The sequence below is a fragment of the Aythya fuligula genome, chromosome 20 (genome assembly GCF_009819795.1).
Source record: "Aythya fuligula isolate bAytFul2 chromosome 20, bAytFul2.pri, whole genome shotgun sequence".
Taxonomy (NCBI): domain Eukaryota; kingdom Metazoa; phylum Chordata; class Aves; order Anseriformes; family Anatidae; genus Aythya; species Aythya fuligula.
In genome coordinates, this window is record NC_045578.1 from 7,214,304 (window position 1) to 7,233,695 (window position 19,392).

Sequence of the window (19,392 nt, forward strand, 5' to 3'; positions counted from 1 at the left end):
CAGTGATATCGCCGAACAATGACTTGTTCAATAGCTTCCAGTGTTCTAACCCCGGCTCAGATTTTGAAAAACACCGAGAACCCCCCAGTCCCATCACTTTCACTGAAATCTTCACAACAGCAAGGTGTGCCTGACAAAATTTGGGAGTAGGTCCTTCAGTTTGCTTACGACAAATTAGTTTCTGTGGTTGTTTTTAAGAGATAAAGCACTCTGTAGTAACTTGGTCTGTTTTATAACTATACTCCTAAGATCAGTCCGGCTCCAGCACAGCTCAGGAGGATTCAACAAAGTAGAGGTGCCAGAATAACACTTCTGAGCCTGGCAATCCTGCTTTGGGCACACGTTGCTAAGATGCACCAAGACAACACGGCAAAGGAACTTCAGGCTATGAAGTGATGAGAGATGCAGAGGCACTGCAGTCATGCCTGACCTTGTAGAGCACTTCAACATGTCCTAGACAAATTCCTCACTGCTCTTCTTCAGCTTCTGGAGGTCTCTAATGCAGCCTATCAATGCTATAAACGGCAGCACTTGGTTTTCAACCTATCATTATAGGATGCAACAACCCAAAAAAGCAGAAAGACAGGAATCAACATGGGTACGTAGCCACAAGGGGATCTTGTTCGTTCCTTCCTGATAAGCCTCAGCCTTTTGGGATGCAACCAGTTAGAGCAGAGTGAGGAATACAGCTGAGCTAACAGGGAAAGGCAGGTATTTGTGCTGGTCAGACATAAGTCACCTACTCCTGATATTTTAATAGGACACCACGTTAACTTACCCAGCTTCTCAGAAAGGACTGTAACAATTGCCAGAGCACATAATGACTCAGTACTTGGTTCAGACAAAGGCAGTCTGCTTGCCATACAATTTGTCTCCCTGAACAAGCAGGCCTTTTTATAAAAAGTTGCTTTTTTCCCCTTGTGGTTGTTGAGAGGACTCCCCAGACCTGACGATGAAACCACTGGCACATACACACAGCACTGCTTTTGGGAGTTACACAGGTGTATTTGTCAAGTGGAACTTAACCTTTATATTCCTAGCAGGAGATAAGCAAAAAGCCAGCCTACCAGTCTGATGTTGTCTTCTGGGCGGAGCAGTATGAACATGGCCTGCAGGTGTTGCTGGAGATCCCCTGGAGGAAAGAAGGAAAGGTGAACACTCAAAAATAGCTTTAAATCACATGCAAGCTCCTCGCTGTCCAGCCAGAGCAAATGTCCCCCAGGAAATTTGACACGTCACAGTGAGTGTCGCCACTTCCACCCACCCCGAGATGACAAAACTCCAGCTCTTAGTCAGCTGCTCTTTGCTCTGTGTGCTCACCTGTTCCCATTTCACCATGCTCTCTCCTGCTAAATCCTGTTATCTTTTGAATAGAAGTAAAAAAAAGTTTCAGTACTCTTTGTTCCTTTAAAAGGCAAAGCAAGCCAAGAAGAATTAGACCCTACCTCGTGGTTCAACATCTCATCTACCGCATGGCTCACATCAGGAGCCTGCCATTCCTTTTGCACCAACTTAGTACTCCAAGCAAAACTCTCACCTAGACAAAAGGGTCCCCTTCTAGGTGAGGTTTGGTCCCATCTTACAGCCCACACAGTTCTGTGCCAACCCCATCCAAGAGTATCTAGGAATTACCACCTGAAGACGACAACTGTAATTTTTCCTACAAAATGCTTGCTACTCCTTTACTGGTGAGGCTGAGAAATAGTGAAAGAAAAAAAATATCAGTCACACAGTAACTGTGAAATCTTAAAAGGCCCGAGGGGCACAGGATCCTCAAGTAGCAGACAACTGACAGACATAGGAGGTGCTTTCCATCACTGCTCCTGTGTTCTACTCCCTGGCCCGCAGGGAGCCACAAGCTTTCTGCTCAGCGCATCGCCCGCCGGGCATCAGCAAGCAACAGCACCTCCAGCAACGAGCTGCTTTTTTTGATCATTACCTGGAAATTTCACCTGCGTTCCCAGAAAGGAAAGCTCAAGGCTGCCAGGTGGCACACATTGTCAAGCCGAGGAGCCTTCCCTCTCCTGCCCTCTGCCACCCCTATGCAGTGGGGAAGCTAAGTTGAGGCAACGCTGCTGGGAAGAGCAGGAGTGCTGGAGCATTTGGGACAAAGTTTTGGGGATTTGTAGAAATAAGGGAAGTTTGGGCATGGGACAGCACCCAGAAGTGCCACATAGGAGTAGGGAAAGAAAGAAAACGCTGCTTAAGGAGAGCACTGTAATCACTTATTGCTGCTGCAGCCCCTCTCCTGGTGGGAGGAAGATAAGCTTGTGCAGAGCGGGCTACACAGGACGCAGCATGCACTGCTCCCCCCTTCCTTCCTCCTTTAGACACATTTCAGCATATGGAGAATGAGTCAATGCTCCGGGAGAGCATTTTCACTGGGGGGTGGGAAATCGAGGCGAGCAGCCGTGCTAGAGCAGTCCCACACAAAGCAGCAGAGGTGACGGGCACCCGAAGCCGCTTCCTGCCCCAGGACATTGTTCTCGGTGCTGGCACACGCTGCCCTAACCAGCGAGTATTTAGGGAGACAGTTAACGAAGGAAAGGCCAGCTCATCCATCGGATGCTTCTCCTCCCAGGGGTGCAGTGGGAGACAGGATTTCCCCGTGTCAACACCAGTGCACGAGCCCTGCTCAGTTCCTCCAAACCCCAGCTGCAGCAGGGACCAGGAGACCAGCAGGCTCGACACTCCCTCTGCTGCAGGTGCCAGCAGGCACCCAATTTGGGGTATCCACGTGCCTGAAGCAACGTGAAACAGAAGATGCTTCATTTTGTTTTTTCCCTCCCCAAAACGTAACAGCTTCCACCTATTGCTGCCGCTAACTCAACGTCAGGAACCAGTTTAGGAGCTGAAGTTCCCAGAGATGAATAATACTTGAGGAGGTTTCAAAGACCCCTTTCTGCAAGGCTCAGGCAAGGAGCTCCGTTAACCCTCAACCCTCAGAAAGTTTATTCCACTCTCTCCTGTTCCCGGCTGCCCACCAGCCTGTCCCGCCAGCCTTGGAAGCTGCAGAGCTGGAGCCCAAAGCACTGCTTCCTCGGCCAGCTTCACTCGACGTGCAGCACTTCCAGCCCCAAACACACAAGGCATTCTGTAAGCTTGCTGGATGAAGAAAAAGCCAAAGGAAGGTTTCAGCATGCCAGAATCAGCACAAAGATACCACATCCTGCCCTGTGAAGAGCTGCCGGCTTTGCTGGCATTCCTGGCACGGCTGCTGCTTCCTATCACATTGTCCAGCAGCGAGCAGATGCCTTTGTTTCCTCCGAGCTGGCAGGCTAGGTGCAAAGCATTAGTGCTCAGATGGGATCTTAAAACCGATTTATAGTATTCCAGAGATGGCAAAAGCCCCAGGGAATTTGCATCCTTTTCTGGCCTTCTCCAGCACCACCAGAGCATGAAAGCAAGCCCCCAGCACCTAGATCCGGGTGGCACGGCGCACAGGACCACCCGGGGAGAGGGGCAGACAGCTGGGGCCTTATCTAGTCTGTCTGCCAGCAAGCGATTTCCATTTCTGAAGGTGATACAATTAAAGAAATGGGTGTGAGCATTAATTATTTCCTGTTACGCATTTACTCTTCACACTGGGTTCTTGCGCCCCGATGAATTAGGGAGGGAGGTCTGGGAGGTCAGGGAGCCTTCCCGGAACGCAATCCCGCGGCCACTTGAAGCACGACTGCATCCAAAGGCACGATGTACGGGGAAGTTACACCCGCTCCCCAGCCCCCTTCTGGCTTTGTGTGCCAGAGATAAGCCTCGACACACGCGGGATGGAAGCAGAGCCCGGATCATCAGAGGCCGAGGAAGGAGGCTGCTTCCTGTGCTGCACATCGAGCTCACCGCCAGCGGCCGGTTCCGCTCCCTGAACCACCCTCTCTACGCTGCTGGTTTAATTCTGGTGGCACAGATGTTTTGCTCAGGAAGGAGGCACACGGATCCCTCGGTGCCTTGGTCTGCTGGCACATGCTGCAGGTCAGGAAGGTCCACAGAAGAGATGAATGGGGTGTGCTCATTCAAAGGACACTTTGCAGGGAAATCTCCAAGTGCCTTATAAAAATGCCACAGCATTAGTATCACTTGACCAGCTGGGAAGCTGAGGAAAGGACGAGCGCTGATGCCTTGGAACACTCACCCCTAAGTGAAGTCTTCTAAGAACAGAAATCCCATCCCTTAGGCAAGCCAGCCTCTTATATACAGAGCACCTTGCTGTAAGCAGTTACAACACACCGGGTTTGCTTTCTTGGCAGCCCAGCTTCCAAAATCTCTGTGCCGATTAGCCAAGCACCACGATTTTCCACCAAGCTCTCCAAACCTCTCATAGGTTATCTGTAGCAAGTAGAACGTGAGCAACAAGAGAGACCCAAAGCTGTCTGCAGTGCCTCACATGGGCTCACAGGGAAACCTGTCCAACTTTCAGCTGGGCTCTTGTGCAAGGTAAAGCCACTTCAGCTCCAATGAGAAGGGCCAGCTTTGAATTAACTTTAGAACAATTTATTTTCCTTTGAAAATTGGCAATTAATGCATCTCAGTCAAAGCAATCTGGGTACTGATTATGCTGTGTGTAATGTGTAGCTGTGTGTAATTAACTGCCTTTTGACTTAAACTCTTCCTATAAAGACGTTTGCGAACAGGTTTTGAGGTGGATCAGCCCAGTAACTGCCGGATGGAGAGCTGGGTGACACTCTGATGGTATCAGAGCACAAAGAAACCTGCACCTGGAACCAGATCAAATCCCTTTTTGGGGGCATTTTTTGGCAAAGAAAGGCAGCTCCAGCCTCTCTGCCTCTGCCTCATACACAAAGCCCGAAGGTCTGCATGTTGTTTTTTTCCTGCTGATAGTTTAGTGGCAGGGAAAAACCCCACACTATCTGATCCCTGTAACACACCGTCAGTGAATAAGCACCGCTCACACATCGGAAAACAACCTACCCCGAAATGTTTGAGTTTCATTATTCAGACTGACTTTTCAAACAAAGAGTCAAAGCCAAAACACAAATCTAACGTTCAGGTGATAAAGGGGGCGGGATTCTGCCTGCCTCCACATTATTCACTGCTGATACGTCTGCAAAGTCACTCCGACGTTGCTCAGAAGTTTCCTCACCACCACGCAGAGGTGAGCAGCCTCCCTTTCCTCCATCAGAAGTTGCTTTCAGATCAGGAAGGGCAATTACTCATCTCGTATCTAACCTCAGGTTTTCCAGCACAACACTGGAAAACTTTGAGTGCAATCCTCCCTCACACAGAAGGTACAGCAGGACCTTTTTGGGGGGTGGCAGTTCTTAACCCTTCACAATGCCGTGATTACTGCCCCAAAGTCACTCTTTTTGTTTGATTTTGCTGGGTTACAAGGAGTACTGAAACTTTTTTTTCTTACTGGTATAAAATCTCTAAGTCCTGAGGCTGGGAGATGTAGCTCTAAGGCACACCTGGTGCAAACAAGCAATGTGTGCCATCTGTTGAGAACAGATTTGAGAAAGGTGGACTGGGAAAGAGGAGAGCAGAGGAGCCTCAGCCCTCAGCTGCACCTACCTGCATGCTTGTTGCGCCTGTGGCTGATCCTGGGAGTGGAGGAGCCGTTCCCTCGGGGCAGGAAGAGCGCCGCTCCTTTCACCGTGAGGAAGCTTTCGCTGATGCTGCAAGGGAAGAGACACAAGCAGTGAGCCAGGGAATCGCTTTATTGTTTTTAGAAGGAGAAAAGCAACAAGAGAGGCTGGATTCATGGAATGAATACTCCGGTTCTTTTGCACAAAATAGATTTAGCTCAAATTATTTTGTTGGTAGAGAACTTCCCCCAAAAAGTACTGCAAACATCACAGAGAAACCTCGAAAAGCTGAACATGTGCCAGGTGCTGTTCTGCCCACAGAGGTGGAACCTGAGCAGGCAGAGGGGATTAACCTATGGCTATATTTTGGACTTGAAAGCCAAGATGAGAGATCCACATTTCTAAATGGTGATTAATACGGCAAGCCCACGCATCGCTGCGATTATGGATCCTGTTAACCCCGTGCTTTGTGGTTCAGGCACAGCTGATGCCCTGTAGAAACAAATGTCTTCCTTCAGCAGTTAGCCAAAAGAAAATTAATTAGTGCATGCAACAGATTAAGAAGCCATGAAAATACTACAAATTGTGTGATGTTTTACTCACAGACCGACAAATTAAAAACAAAAGTGTAATGCTGTTCAATTCAGACATCACTTGCTGCCCTGATTTTGCCCTTTATGGAGCCAAATGAGGAGAGAGGTTTGTGGGAAGGGGCAATACCAGGAGTCCTCAAGCTCCGTGGTACAGCTGAGAGTTTGAGCACATCTTCCAGTAACCCTCTAAAATGCTGCAGCACGTGGAAAAAGCAGAGCTCTCTACAGATGTTGCAATTAAGCCATCCTGTTGCAGCACAGTTCAGGGTTCCTGCGTTTCTCAGAAGTGATGAGATAGTCGTACACGCTTTGAAGAAAGCCAAAAACAATCCTACAGTCAACAGGATGGTTGATGAGCACGATAAGACAGGATGGGAGAGTCCCTGGCATCAGGCACCGCAGCAGCTCCATGCCCTCAAAAAGCAGTCGGTGTGTCCTTGTCAACCAAAGAAGAGACTGGGAACGTCTCAGTTCCTTTCTCTGCTTAAGCAAGTAACAGAAATGATTATTTACTCCCTTCCCTTAAGGGCCAAGGGCCAGGAAATAACAATAGGGCAAAAAGCCCCGCCATGTATTTGAAGAACCTCTACGTACGGAGGGAGGGCGAGCGCTGCGCCGCGCCAGGTCACCGCCTGCAGGGCCACGTCCCCGCTGCTGCTGCCCCAGGGACACTTTTTGGTGGCTCCTCGGGGCGGATCGGTATCTAACCATAACCAAAGACAACAGCATCAGAGAGAAATCATGTGTGACTGAGATCCAGGAGCCAGCGTGCCACGAGCTGGCTTCCTGCTTTACCCCCAGGCGTCACCTGCTGGGGTCCTGAACCGGGGAGTTACGAACCCCGCGTTACGGCTGGATTTCCCCCTAACCTCACGCACACGCCCGGGCATCTCCCTGTTTTCCTGGTGGGGAGATCACACAATCAAATTCCTGGAGCCCCAGCAAGGCAGATGCACATGCAGGAAGCCCCTTTCTGAACCCGCAGCCCACCCCGCTGTGCAGGCTGCACCTCGGCACCCTCTTCACTGAGGTTTCTCCCCAGGCTGTTTTCTAGAATTATAGCAGACATCAAAACACGCACTGAATGTTTCAGCAAGACAGAACTTTGAAAAGGAAAAAAAAATTACTCTTTGCAAATTAAAATTGATCAGAGATCCTTATCCGTGCCAAAGAAGAAGTAGAAATAATTGGGCACAGCGCACAGACCCTGCTCAGGTCAGGAATTTTGCCTGAGCCTTCCTTGCTCCTGCTGGCACACAGATCCTCTGAAAGCCCTCAAGCTGCAGTTTTTTTAAAGCCTGGGTACTAGAGCAGGCGCACAGAGCTCCTTCAGACCAGGCCGCAGACTCAGAAGACTTCTCACCTTTTCTTCCTCCCTTTACAACCTCACCACAGAGGCAAACACACGTCAGGGAGGAGAAAGAAGCCGGCAATCACAGCCTGTTCTCACGTAGTTCATTTTATCAGCCCAGCCTCCAGGCAGCATTAGCAGCCCTTAGCCTGTGCCCGAGGTTTCACCCCAAGGGATTTAACCACTTCTAGCGGGTAGCAGCACGTAGGTAGGGGGCTGCAGGTTAGGACTCTTCTCATTCCCATCACACAGGGCAAAACTAACCCCGGGGCTGACCCAGGGGCAGCAGCTGGAGCTGGGAACAGGCTGCACAGTGCCCAGGTCCATGCTGAAGCAGGCAGGAGCTGGCTCTTTCCCTACGGCATGGGACATGGCATCGCCTGCTTTATGCCCACGAGGGATGAAACCCCAGTTCCTCCAGCACCAGCCCCAGCCCAGGGCGGTCAGCACAGCTGGGATCTGAGGGTCCTGCTCCATCAAACCTCCAGGCGAGAGCATCACCAGCTCCAGCATCCCTGCCTAGAGCAGTGCCCAAACTCCTCCGGCTCACCCGTGCATCAGTTTTCATCCTCCCTCTTTCCCTTGCCTGCTTTTTAAAGCACTTTGTTTTAATTATTGCCTACTACAGCAGTATTTGTGACTTCTATAGAGGAGGGCAATGCTTGGCTCCCAGTTTAAGCTCTGCTGAGTGATGGAGCCTGGTGAAATGATTCACAATTTAAGTCTGGTGAACAGCGACGGCAGCCGGTTATCCTCATGCACAGGACTAGGAAAAGTCCTAGGAAAAGGACTAGGAAAAGCAAAGCAGCAGCCGTCACTAACAAAAACCCCACAACAAGAAGCAGGAGATGGAAAAGACAAGGAAAAGCCTCAGGACCGCTCTGTGCTGCTGTGTGTATTAGCAGGGGCAGCTGGCAGCAGGCACGGACACGGCCGGGCCCCTCTGAGGTTCAGAACAGAAACGAGCCCAGAGCAGAGCAAAACAAGGCCATGGCTTCCCGAAAAGGGCTCTGCGGTGCTGTCAACAGAGGTGACACCGCTGAGGGCAAGGAGAGAAAGGGGAAGTGGTTCTCCAGCCCGGCAGCCTCTTGCCACTCAGCACTTCTGCAACTTCAGAACCGGCCCAAGGAGGAAAACAAACAGAGCGTGGGAACCCTCCCCATCCCCAGCGCCTGACGCACGCTGCGTTTTTAGCAACATCTGCATTTGTGACTTTTTTTTTTCCTCTCCCCTTAAAGGGCTGTCTGCAGGCATTTCCTCTGCTCCAAGGTGGGGCTCCCTGGGGAGAGTGCTCGGCTGCGACTGCACCGACACAACCACAGGGAGGGCTGCAATGCCCACGGGAGTTTGTGCTGTCCTACCAACCAAGCCCTTCTCACCTTAGCCAAGCCATCTTCTCCCTCGCTTTGGTCTCCACGATGGACAACTGCTGGGGCTGAGCTGAGAGCCAGGACAAGTTCCTGTTTGCAGAGGATGCCCAAAGGTGGGGTGATGGGTGCGAGCCTCAGCTCTAAAGGCATCACAGCCCTAAGGGCATCCCCTCTGCTTGCTCCAAGTGAGGGGTTCATGGCACACACGGAGCCTTGCAGAGGGGAGCACTGATGATTCTGGCTGTGTTTGCAAGCAAAAAGCAGCCACCTGAGCTGCACAGACCAAGCAGCTCAGGCAGTATCAGAGAGGGGATCTCAGCAGCCCCGGGTCACCCAACGCAGCTGCAGGGAGTTTTGACACCCACTCAGCACCCTGCCGAGCTAACAGCCTGTGGGTTGAGGCCACTGCTGGAAAAAAACATCGTGCTCACGTGTCATTAGTGTTTCTTTGCCACCAGGTGTGTTTGAATTGAACCCCACAAACCTTTCTGCAGCCTCCAGAGCAGGAGCAGCCAGGGCATGCCAGCAAAGCCTGCGCCTCTGGCAGGACATCACATTCACCTCTCCTGCTTCAGGCCATCACAGCAGCCAGAGCTCAAGCCCCCGGGGGAAAAGCAGGCATCCTCCTGGTTCTCTTGCTCTGGCCAAACTGCAGGGCATCCCCCTTTGAAGCTCTGCATGCTACATGGAACAGAAACACGGAGCAGTGGCATCCATTGGAGATGGCACCAAAGACAGCGGCTCTGGGCTGAGAAACTCACCCCAGCCACATCCCCTGGGCACCGACCAGATGCGCTCCCTCATGGGCAGGGGGACTGAGTTTGCAGCAGGGAAGTAAAGCGGGTTGTAAGGCAGACTCGAGAAGAAGTTCCCAGAGTTGTTTTATCATTCACCAGCTGCTGCAGATGTCAAAGCCTGCCTGAGTTCCCCGGTAGCCTCAAGTCCTCGGCTGTGCTCCGGGGGATGCACCCGGAGGGCAAGAAAAGTCCCCCAAAGCAAGAGAAAAACGAGTTGTGCAAGCAGGGCTCTGACGTGCTCTGGAATGCAGGGCAGCAGAGGAGCACAAAGGATTTTTCCTCCAGCAACGCAGAGCTCACGCACCAGAAAGGGCAGCTAACACAACCGGGGTGCTGACTGCGAGATCCGGGCACTCGGCACTCACAGCAGAAACCCGATTCTGTGCACGGGGCTTTAGGCTAGAGACCGGGGCAGGAAACGAGGCTGCGAAAGGAATTTGCTTTACACGATAGTCCCCGAGGGCTTCCTCCAGGTCTCCAAGTCAAGACGTTCCCAGATGGAGCCCCACGGACTCCAACTTGCACTTGGAGGGCACCACCTCGTGCCCCACACCACCATCCTGCCAGCTCCTCCTGCCCCCAGCACCCACCCAACACCTCCAGAAATACATTCTTTAAAAACACTTTAATCGGCGTGAGAAAACATCATAAGGAGAACCTGCCACGTCAAGGATCAAAGGAAAAAAAAAATAGTGTTTTGATGAGTTATCTCCAGAAAAGCGCCCCTCTGGCTGACACGTGCTGATCTTTTCTTCTTCCCCCCCAGAATTATCTCGGTGCTCACCGATCGCCCTCACCCCACACCACCTCTGCAGCAGCTGGCTAACACCCAGCGCACACACAAGCTCTCCCACCACATCTATCCACGTGCAGCTCCCTAATTTCTCCCCAGACCTCCCCAAACACGTGGTGGCACCACTCCCAGCTGCCACGGCCCTGCCCGTGAGCCCACCACCCCCAGGACCCCGATGCTTTAAATACTGCCGTGACCCAAGGCACATGAGACATCCTAAGGTCACCGCGCCATCCTGCACCACCCAGGTTTTGGGGGCAGCTATATTTAGGCCAAGCATGCTCAGCACTTTGGGGACACAGAGCCCCGTAAGCACCAGTCCTGGGGGCTCCTGGGGGAGTTCAACTCCGTGAGCACCCGGCACGGAGGAATCGTGCTGGGGGAGCTCTGGTGGCAGCCTCGCTGCCCGCACGTTAATGGTCCCCTGCGAGCACAGCACCAAAACAAGGATGGCTCTGTCTGCCCGCACAGAAATCAATGCCTAATAATAAGCCTTTCCTCTGTGCTAAAAACAAGCAGATGCTTGATTACCCCAAAGCATCACAAATCTTCAAGAGGCTGTTGGACTTCGCTCATATAATACAAGGAAGTTATTTGTTCGGTATTTTAACTTCTGCAGTACTCAGCACTTCCAATTTTCTCTCGTTCTCCTTGCATCCTCCCCATCCTTGATCCCTAAATGACAGCTTCCAGCAAGAAGAACAAAACCAGCTCGGAGCTGGCTGCCCCTTTGGGCTGGCACAGAGGGCAGCGGGTGGTGAGCAGCTCCAGAGGGACGGGAACCCGGCAGGTGGCTGCTCACTGGGTGCTGATGTGAACTGGAAGGTGCTCGGAGCTCCTACTGTGCTGATACAGCCCATAACCAGGGCAATGATCTGCTCACCTGCCTAGCTGGTGGACCAATTTGCAAATGCATCTGTGAGTTCGTGTGAGGGAATAGCTCAGCCACAATTGAGAGGGAATAAAGTTTAACAGGGCTGTAAACATCAGCCTGAAGTTTGGGTTGGTTAGCAGTGAGTAAGCATCGTAGCCAGACTCAAACATTTTAAAGTTTAAGTAGTTTCATGCATCTGTATCTTTTCTTTAAGGCTAATGTAAGTGGGGGGAGAGTCCTTAACATAAGCAAGGCCAACACAAACTTGAGATTTGTTTTAAAGCTGCAAACCGAAGAGGAAATGCAGCATCACTTTAGGCTCCCTGACCCCGCAGCGCTGCAGAGCGGGGCAGCCCGGCCTTTGGAGAACTCACCCCGTTAGAAGGGAAGGCAATGAGCAGAGAAAAACACTCCAACGTCCTGCTGGTGTAAGTGACAATCCAGAGAGAGCAGGAAAAGCTCTCCGAATTAGACCCTGAGATATAATTATGACGCATTTCAACATGCAGACTCAGCACTGCTCTCCAGTCCAACTCTTCCCCCCGCGGATGCGGCGAGCTCTTCCTGGAGACGATACCCCTTGTGACTCTGCTTTTCTTCTGGCCCTCTCAATAGGGATCGGCTTACCAGGAGGCCTTTATTCCTGAAATAATTTCCATTAATCACTCACCATACACCACTTTAAACAGAAGCTGACAGACTGGGGGATGTCCAACAGCACCGCTGCATCTCTGAGCCTAAAGAAAGGCTGAAGCGAAGGGCAGGACGAGAGGGGAAAGGAGCTGGAACATTTCTACAGAGCAGACAAGTGAACTTCAAACCATCCAACGGCACTGCAAGGTGCTTATATAGACCCTTGCAAATTTGAAATAAGCAGCAGCATCACTTGAACCATGCATATTTTGTGCTATCTGCCCATAAAACAGGAAAGAAAAGGCAACACCAGCACACATCGCCCCGAAGCACGGCCCTGCAGCAGCTTTGCATCTGAGATTCCTCGGCACAGCTGCAAATTAACTTACTCTTAATATCTTCCCGTGACTTCCAGCTAAAGGAGATGTCAGCACTCCTCTTTTCAGTGTGTTTTAAGGCGTTTTTAACTCAACACAAGAACCCTGTGAAGTTTAGCTGACTAGGTCTCGGGCTGGAAACCCATTAAATAAAGTTTTATTTTACAAGAGCTTGAACTCAAAGAGCAGAGATTCCAGATGTGTTTATCCCTGCGAAATCAGGTGCTAAATTTCATCAGAATTAGCACTTTCAGCACTTTGGCAGCCAATTTTCAGTAGCTCTTAACACAGGGCCTCGTATTTCCTAAAAACATGAGAACCCATTTAAAAACCACACGTGGAAGCAGCGCGATCAATGCAACACCGAGCACGGACCCGAAGAAGCCTCTAAGAACAGAGCGTACTTTAGGGAAAAGGCTCTTAAACAGCTTTTAAAAAGCCTCTACAATAGATATTTGCTTAATTTTGAGTGTGAGCGAGTCCCACGAAGCATTTCATGATGTGCTTAAAGGAACCGAGGACAAAGCAGGACCATTGCAGTGGGGTCAGGGTTTTGCACCGCGCTGAGCGCCCGCCCTACATCTCCCTCCCTCCCTGCTTGCTGCCAGAGGGACCTGCTCTCAAAAACCCCCACCTCTGGGTGCATCCAACAGCCCTGACATTCGGAGGCAGTGCTCAGCAACCCACAGCTCCCTGCACACACCAAATGTCCCACGGCCCGGCTCGCAGCTGGGTGTTTCTCCCGCACTCAGCACCCCGCCTGCTAACGAGGCACGGCCCCGCTCCTCCGTTTGCTCTCCTGCAACTTTCTCGCCGTGCTAAAGCAGCAGGGGGGCTAGGGATGGTGCTGACAAATTATTTGTTTTTATTTAGACTAACTGGCTTTCCGTCCTTGCGACACACGGAGGAATGCAGCTGTGCCGCTTCCCGCTGGGGTTTGGGTTTCTCCTCCTCCTTTTCAAAGTAAATAAAGGGAAAACCACCACCAAACTACCATCATCATCATCATCCCGGCCAGTGACGAACTCGTCGCACGCTGCCACTCAACGAGCTTTAAAAAAATAAAATGAAAGGGTGTGGGCACAACTCTGAGCTCATTTTAATCCAGCATCAAGGTAAAGAAAGCAAGACACCCACAGACCAAGTTTTAGAGGACAAAGGTGAAACCGATGATAGCTTCTCTTATCTGTAGCTGTGTGCAGCTGAAGGTTCCCCTGAAATTATGGCCTGGTGGAGTCGGTTATCGTTGGGTAATCAGAATAACACCGCTGCAGTCCCACCTGCCACTGGGAGCCTTTTATCAGCCCCGGGACATCAGGAAAGCCACCCGGCGTCTCGGTGAGCTGAACGTGCCCAAGTGACGACACTGCTGGCCACAAAGCGACCTGCTGGGCAGCCTGAGGGCTGAGGCTGCGGGGAGACCAGAGGCTTGGATGAGCAAATCCGTTCTCTGCATGCTGGAGAAGGAGGTGCAAGGAGATCGGAGACACCCCGGAGCTCATCAGACATGGCAAGGAGGTGATTTCTAAATGCGGGAGGCAAGTGCAGAGCAGATGACGGCTCCTAAGCCGCCTGTGTGCTGGTGTCAGGGTGCTTCACTCCAAGCTCAGCTCGCCCGAATGAATCCCAAACTCACCCAAGTTAACCCCAAGCTCAGCTCACCCCAGCAGTCCTCTGTAGGGCCGGGTCCCTGCCCACGGAGCCAGGGCGCTTCGAGGCAGCGCTGGACCAAAGGACAGACGTATCCCAGCTCATCTCTGGGACTGCAGAGCCAGAACCCAGCTGTGACAAACCTGCACCTCCCCAGGGAGAAGCCTGGAGTTTCCCCGTGTAAACCCAACGCAGGAGTCACCGAGACCCCAGAGCCAAGGAAGCACACGCCGGGGGACGGCACGGACCTCGTCCAGCCGTTGTGGGAAGCGTGCGGGCAAGCCGAGGGCTTCACTGCGAAGTGACAAAGATCATTTGTTTACAGAAAGGGCTAAATCACTTCTGGTTCAGCAGCCCGCGGGTTTAGCCTACTTGTAACAAAGGTGTTTTGAGAAAAAGCACGCTTCTTAAATGGCTTATTACAAATACACCGACAGACTCCAAAGGGCTGAGGAGGGCCAGATAAGTACGGGATAAACAAGAAAAATGCACTGAACGAGGAGCCTGTGGCCTTAATATCCCTAAAAATGCCCAAATGGGAAAAGCTGCCAACTCCAAGAGGGGCTGACCCTACCCTCGCAGGCTGGGCTGCTCCAGCACCCTCAGCCCCAGCTGACACTGGGGTATGGACGAGGTTTTATTCTCCCCTACAGGGTTTTCTCCTCCCCAGCTGCGACTGCTTGGTGTCCTTGAACCAGAAGGCTTCTCCCTGTCGCAAAGCACTTGGCTAATCCCCCCCGGCAGTCACAAGTGGCTGCAGAGCCACCGCTCCCGGTCTCCAGTTACTTCCAAGCTGCTAAATTAAAGCCCCGGCCCACACGAGCAGGCAAAGCAAGGGGCTGGCTGCCGGACACATCACCAAAAGCACAGCCGTGCAAGGTTGAAGGGCAGCGGGGGAATTTCACCCCCTTGCATTTGGGGAATTAATTGGTAGCCTTCAGCTAGCTGCTCCGGGGCGCCGCGGCTGGAAACTCAAGCTGCAGAGTTGCTCTGGACACATTACAGCCATTACACTGGAGAAAAAATATTTGCTGAACTAGTTTTAGGCCCATACGGGCTGATAACTTGGATGCTGTTTGCCAGACCGATGCAGAGGAGGCGGCAGCTCTCCGCAGCCCGTGGCGGAGCGGGATGCGGGGTTTTAAACTCTCTCTGACCCTGCGAGCACTGGTCGGGAGCAACGTTTCGAGAAAGTTTGCCTGAAGTTGTTTAAAAAACAATGAAGCAATATTTTAGCCAGGGGCTGTCTGATAAAGGTACGAGGAAGTAAGAGTCCTGTGGAAAAATCCCAGGCAGCCTACGAAGCGGCCCCAAAAGGTCCTTTTCTGCTGATAATCTCGCCCCGGGTCCTTCTGCTTCGTAATCCTGCAAAAAATCCCAAGCATTTCCAGAGACAAGGAGCATCTGCAGAAGTTCCAGGACGATGGCGAGTCCTTCTCAGAGGCAACCTCTGCCCCTCGCAGCCTGTTTGGGGGGAGCTGGGCAGCCCTGCGGGGGCTTCCCCCATAAAATATCCCACCTCATAGCTGCTGGGTGGTGTGGGGAACCCTCGTGTGCTGCCCAAGTTTTGCTTTTACATCCCATAACCTCTCCCATCCCTCAACCTCATCCCATAACCTCTCCTTCCATCCTTCTCCCTGCCCCCTACCAGGAAGGCTCAGCGAGACAAACACCCGTAGCTTCCAGGGGAATAAAAGGAAAAGCCAAACAGGAAAAGTAGTTATGAACAATAGGGCCCTGCCTGGGTTAATGATCAGCCCGGAGCAGGCAGCACGCTACTTTTACCCAATTACCACAGCTTATTTGCACGGCTTTTAGTGCTCAGCAGGTAGTAAGGGACCTTTTACACGTCATATTTGTTATCGGGGCGAGAGGAAGGAAGATGAGAGAAGGCTGGCAGCCCTGCAGGGCAGTGGGAAGCCCAGCACGAGGTGCTGTGCCCAGGGGCAAGGGGCCAGGTTGGACCCCCAGGGGCTGCCCGAATGCTGCTCCGTGTCCCTGCTGGGTTTGGGGCCGTCCCCTGGAGCCGCACACACCGGCTTTCCGAGCATCATCTCTTCAAACCTGAAGTATCACCGATTCTCAGCACAATGCTAAAGTACTTCGGGAGCTACAGAGGCTATTAAAGATTTCCAATAGCACGCTGCTCCGAGGACGGCAGCCTAATTGCTGAGCGAACAGGGCTTTTGGCAGCAGGAACGTTGCGAGCAGGGAAAAAGTGAAGCTTCCCGTGCAGCAAAAAATAAATGAAGAGCTCTCCAAAGCGCAGCACCGGTGGCCATGCACTCAGCGAGGATCCTGGCGGGGCACGTGGCACAGCTTCAAGCGAGGTGCCCTCGGGACTTCACAGCACCGAGGCGCAGCCGCAGGGCTTTGAAGACAAAAGTGAACGGCAGGGTGGAGAAGGATGAGGACCCGGGCACAAGGACACGGTGCGGTGAGGTGGCGGCGATAAAACGGGTCCGTATCACGCGGTGATGCCGCCCGCAATCACCTGCAGCTTCCTCTTACGGCGTCACGCCGCTTCTTCACACCCCAGCGGAGGGCTGCTGCTTACGGGAAGAGCGGTTCTGGGGGACAACAAGCCTGCAGCAACGTTTTGTGGCTACCTTTAACCCTCTGCTGAAAAGTGTTCTGATAAACTTCTGGGTTTTACTTCTCTTTTTTTTTTAAGAGCTCCGAGCCGTACCCGTGACGCTGTGAATAAACTACCCGTGCTGCTTCGATCTGTCCCCCAATGTTTAAAATACTCGTTGTAAAAACTCTCAGTTAACGTCTTATAATAGGACACAGGCTGGGATGAAGCAAGCAGGGAAAGCAGCAAGCGTGTTCATTTTCAGATCCATCTGGCTCCAGGAGCGTCGGGGGATGCGGTAGTAAACACTCGGAGCGCTCCAACACGTGCTCGGCGTGGGCTCCCAGAGCTGCTTCAAGGCGCAGGACGCAGCCCAAAACGCACCCAAATCCCAAGGGATTTAAAAACCACAGCTGGGTGCTGGGGTTTGGAAGCAAGGGCAGGCACCCACCGACATCCTCAGGCACTGCTGGCTGTCCCGGTGCCCTCCCAGTGGGTAACCCTTGCCTGCCACCGCCACAAAGAGGGAAACCGGGCGGCAGAGGAATCTGGCACGAGGAGCAGCGCTATCACAGGGCCATGGAAAAAGCACTTCAGGGGCACCAGCAGCGAGTTAGATACCTAAAACTTGGCACGAGAAAAAGGAAGCGGCTGCAGACAGGAAGAAGTGATCTGCGGCAATCTCTCCAGGCTGCTTCTGCTAAAAAATTCTCTGGTATTCGCAGGATGTCTGAAGTTTGGCTTTTTTCCTTCTATCTCTCCATCAGCTGCTTTAGGGTTTCATTAGACCAAAGCGAATTCTGAATCCCACACAAAAGTAAAGCCAGGAAATCGGCAGAAGTCCCACTAGGTTCACCCAGAGTAGCAAGACTTTCTGGAACAAGTTACAGCCGTAAATCCTGAGCGTTTGGAGAAACCCAAGTCCCTCAGATACGGATTTGAGTCCTTGTGAACCTGAAATGAATCAGACCCAGGGCAGCTGACCACGTTAGTGGCTAAAAGCGTCAACACAGGAGCAATTTGTGCTGATCTCTGAAAGCCAGAGCTGACCAGCCAAATACAACTACTAAAGAACACTGAAACACAAGTTCCCGACAACATTTGGGTCGCCGACGTCCTCCTCGTTCCGCAGAGAATAAGTTTCAAAAGGAACAAAATCTAGATTTTTAGGTCTTGCCCACAAGGAAATCAGGACGCCTGATACTACCCAGCCTTTAGGAACCTGTAATTAGAGCAGTGTAAATTTAAAAACAGGTCCTTCTTGTGCCAGCCCCGGACACTGTCCTGATTGAGACCGCTCTCAAAATATTAATCCAGCCTCGTGCAGACATTTATGCGTGGGCTAAAAGCTCTGTCACTCTCACGCTTGTTAATCTTTCCTTGCAGGAAAGGCAAAGGACGGCGTGAGCTCCCCGATAACCCAGTTATCTCCCCAGCCAGAGGAGGAACGGGTGCGCCCTGCGCCCAGGTGGGAGCTGGGGCTGCCAGCACCCCGTTTCCCCTCTCCTTCCGTCCCTTTCCGGACGGCCTCAAAGCCTGCATTCAGTGTTTGAGCAGCGTGTAGAGCAAACACCTTAAAAGCACTGAAATTGTTACCTAGCTACCTGACAGAGCTCGGGAAACCCCACCGATCCGTGAGGCAGGGCTTCAGCCTACAGCGGGTTCGTTGGGGTTTGGGGTTTTCTCCCCACAATCGCAGAAGTGTTTTTATTTCCCAAAGCCCAGGGCACGGCCAATTTGCATTCCTGCTCCTACAGAACAGCTCAGGTAAATCGCTGCTAAACCTTCATTATCAGCAACCGCAGGGAGAGCTGGAACACTTACAGGCACCGCCGCGAGCGAGCGGGGAGGAAAAAAAAAAAAAAAAAAAAAAAGACCAATTACAAGCATTTTGGGTCAGGTATGAAAGGCTCAGAGAGACTTAGCTGATTACCCAACGCAGCAGGGATTGCTTGTGCTCCAAAAAGAGGCCACGGAGTCCTGGGACGGGTTTCCACCCCGAGCACAAGCAGGGGTCCCTACCGCGAGCTGGGCAGCGCCGTGCAGCTCGGGGCTTTGCCAGGGCTCCTGGATAGAGGCACGCAGCCCCCATGGGACCCCCGGTGCTTTCTCCTGCTATCTTTAAACCTTTTGTGATGCCTCCATGGGACAAAGCAGCGGTAGAGAAGCCTCAAGCAGGACCTGACCGCGCTGCCTGCCTCCCTAAAAACTTCCCCACCGCCCCAAAGCACCCCCACAACCCCGTACCGAGCCGAAGTGCTGCCCAGAGTACTGCTACCGGGCAGCCCACGGGGTAAAGGAGGCGATTTGGGGCCGGCACCCCGGTGCTGAGCGATGTTGGTGCTCAGCACCCCGGGGCTCAGCGCTCCCCGGAACGAGCCCCTGCGGGCACCGAGCGGGGGCGGTGGGAAAGCCCCGGGACGAGCCGCGGCTGCCGGAAAGCGAAAAGTTTGCTCGGAGGGACGGGGACGGAGCAGGAGGGGGGGGCACGGAGCGGGGACAAAGCGGGGACAGGAGGAGGGAACCGGCACCGGGGACCCCAGCGGGGAACCCCCCTCCCCGGGTGCTGCTACTCACAGCTGGGCGATGGCTCCCTGCGAGATGACGGCGTTGTCCGAGAAGTAGGGGATCATCGCGGCGCCACCAGCGGCCCGGCCGCCCCGCGCTGCTCCGCCCGGCCCCGCGGCATGGGGGGGTATTGAAGGGGGGGGGGGGGGAGCCGCTGCCGCCGCCGCCGCCGCTGCCCCCGCTCCGCGCCGCTCCCCGCCGCACTGCGCAGGGGCGGCCACGCCCCCCCGCCTGGACACGCCCATAACCACGCCCCCGTCCCGCCTGG

The 19,392-nt window shown here is 52.9% G+C and overlaps 1 protein-coding gene across 1 annotated transcript in view; it reads right to left on the reverse strand.

The window, feature by feature from the left end:
• Positions 1-19,189, reverse strand: part of SSH2 (slingshot protein phosphatase 2) — a 43,121-nt gene extending 23,932 nt beyond the window's left edge. Inside the window, exons 1-3 of the mRNA XM_032201192.1 lie at positions 19,134-19,189; positions 5,530-5,633; positions 1,068-1,132 (exon numbers count right to left, since the gene is read on the reverse strand). Of these exons, the coding sequence (XP_032057083.1) occupies positions 1,068-1,132; positions 5,530-5,633; positions 19,134-19,189 (225 nt within the window). The remainder of the gene's footprint in view (positions 1-1,067; positions 1,133-5,529; positions 5,634-19,133) is intronic.
• Positions 19,190-19,392: the final 203 nt, after the last annotated feature.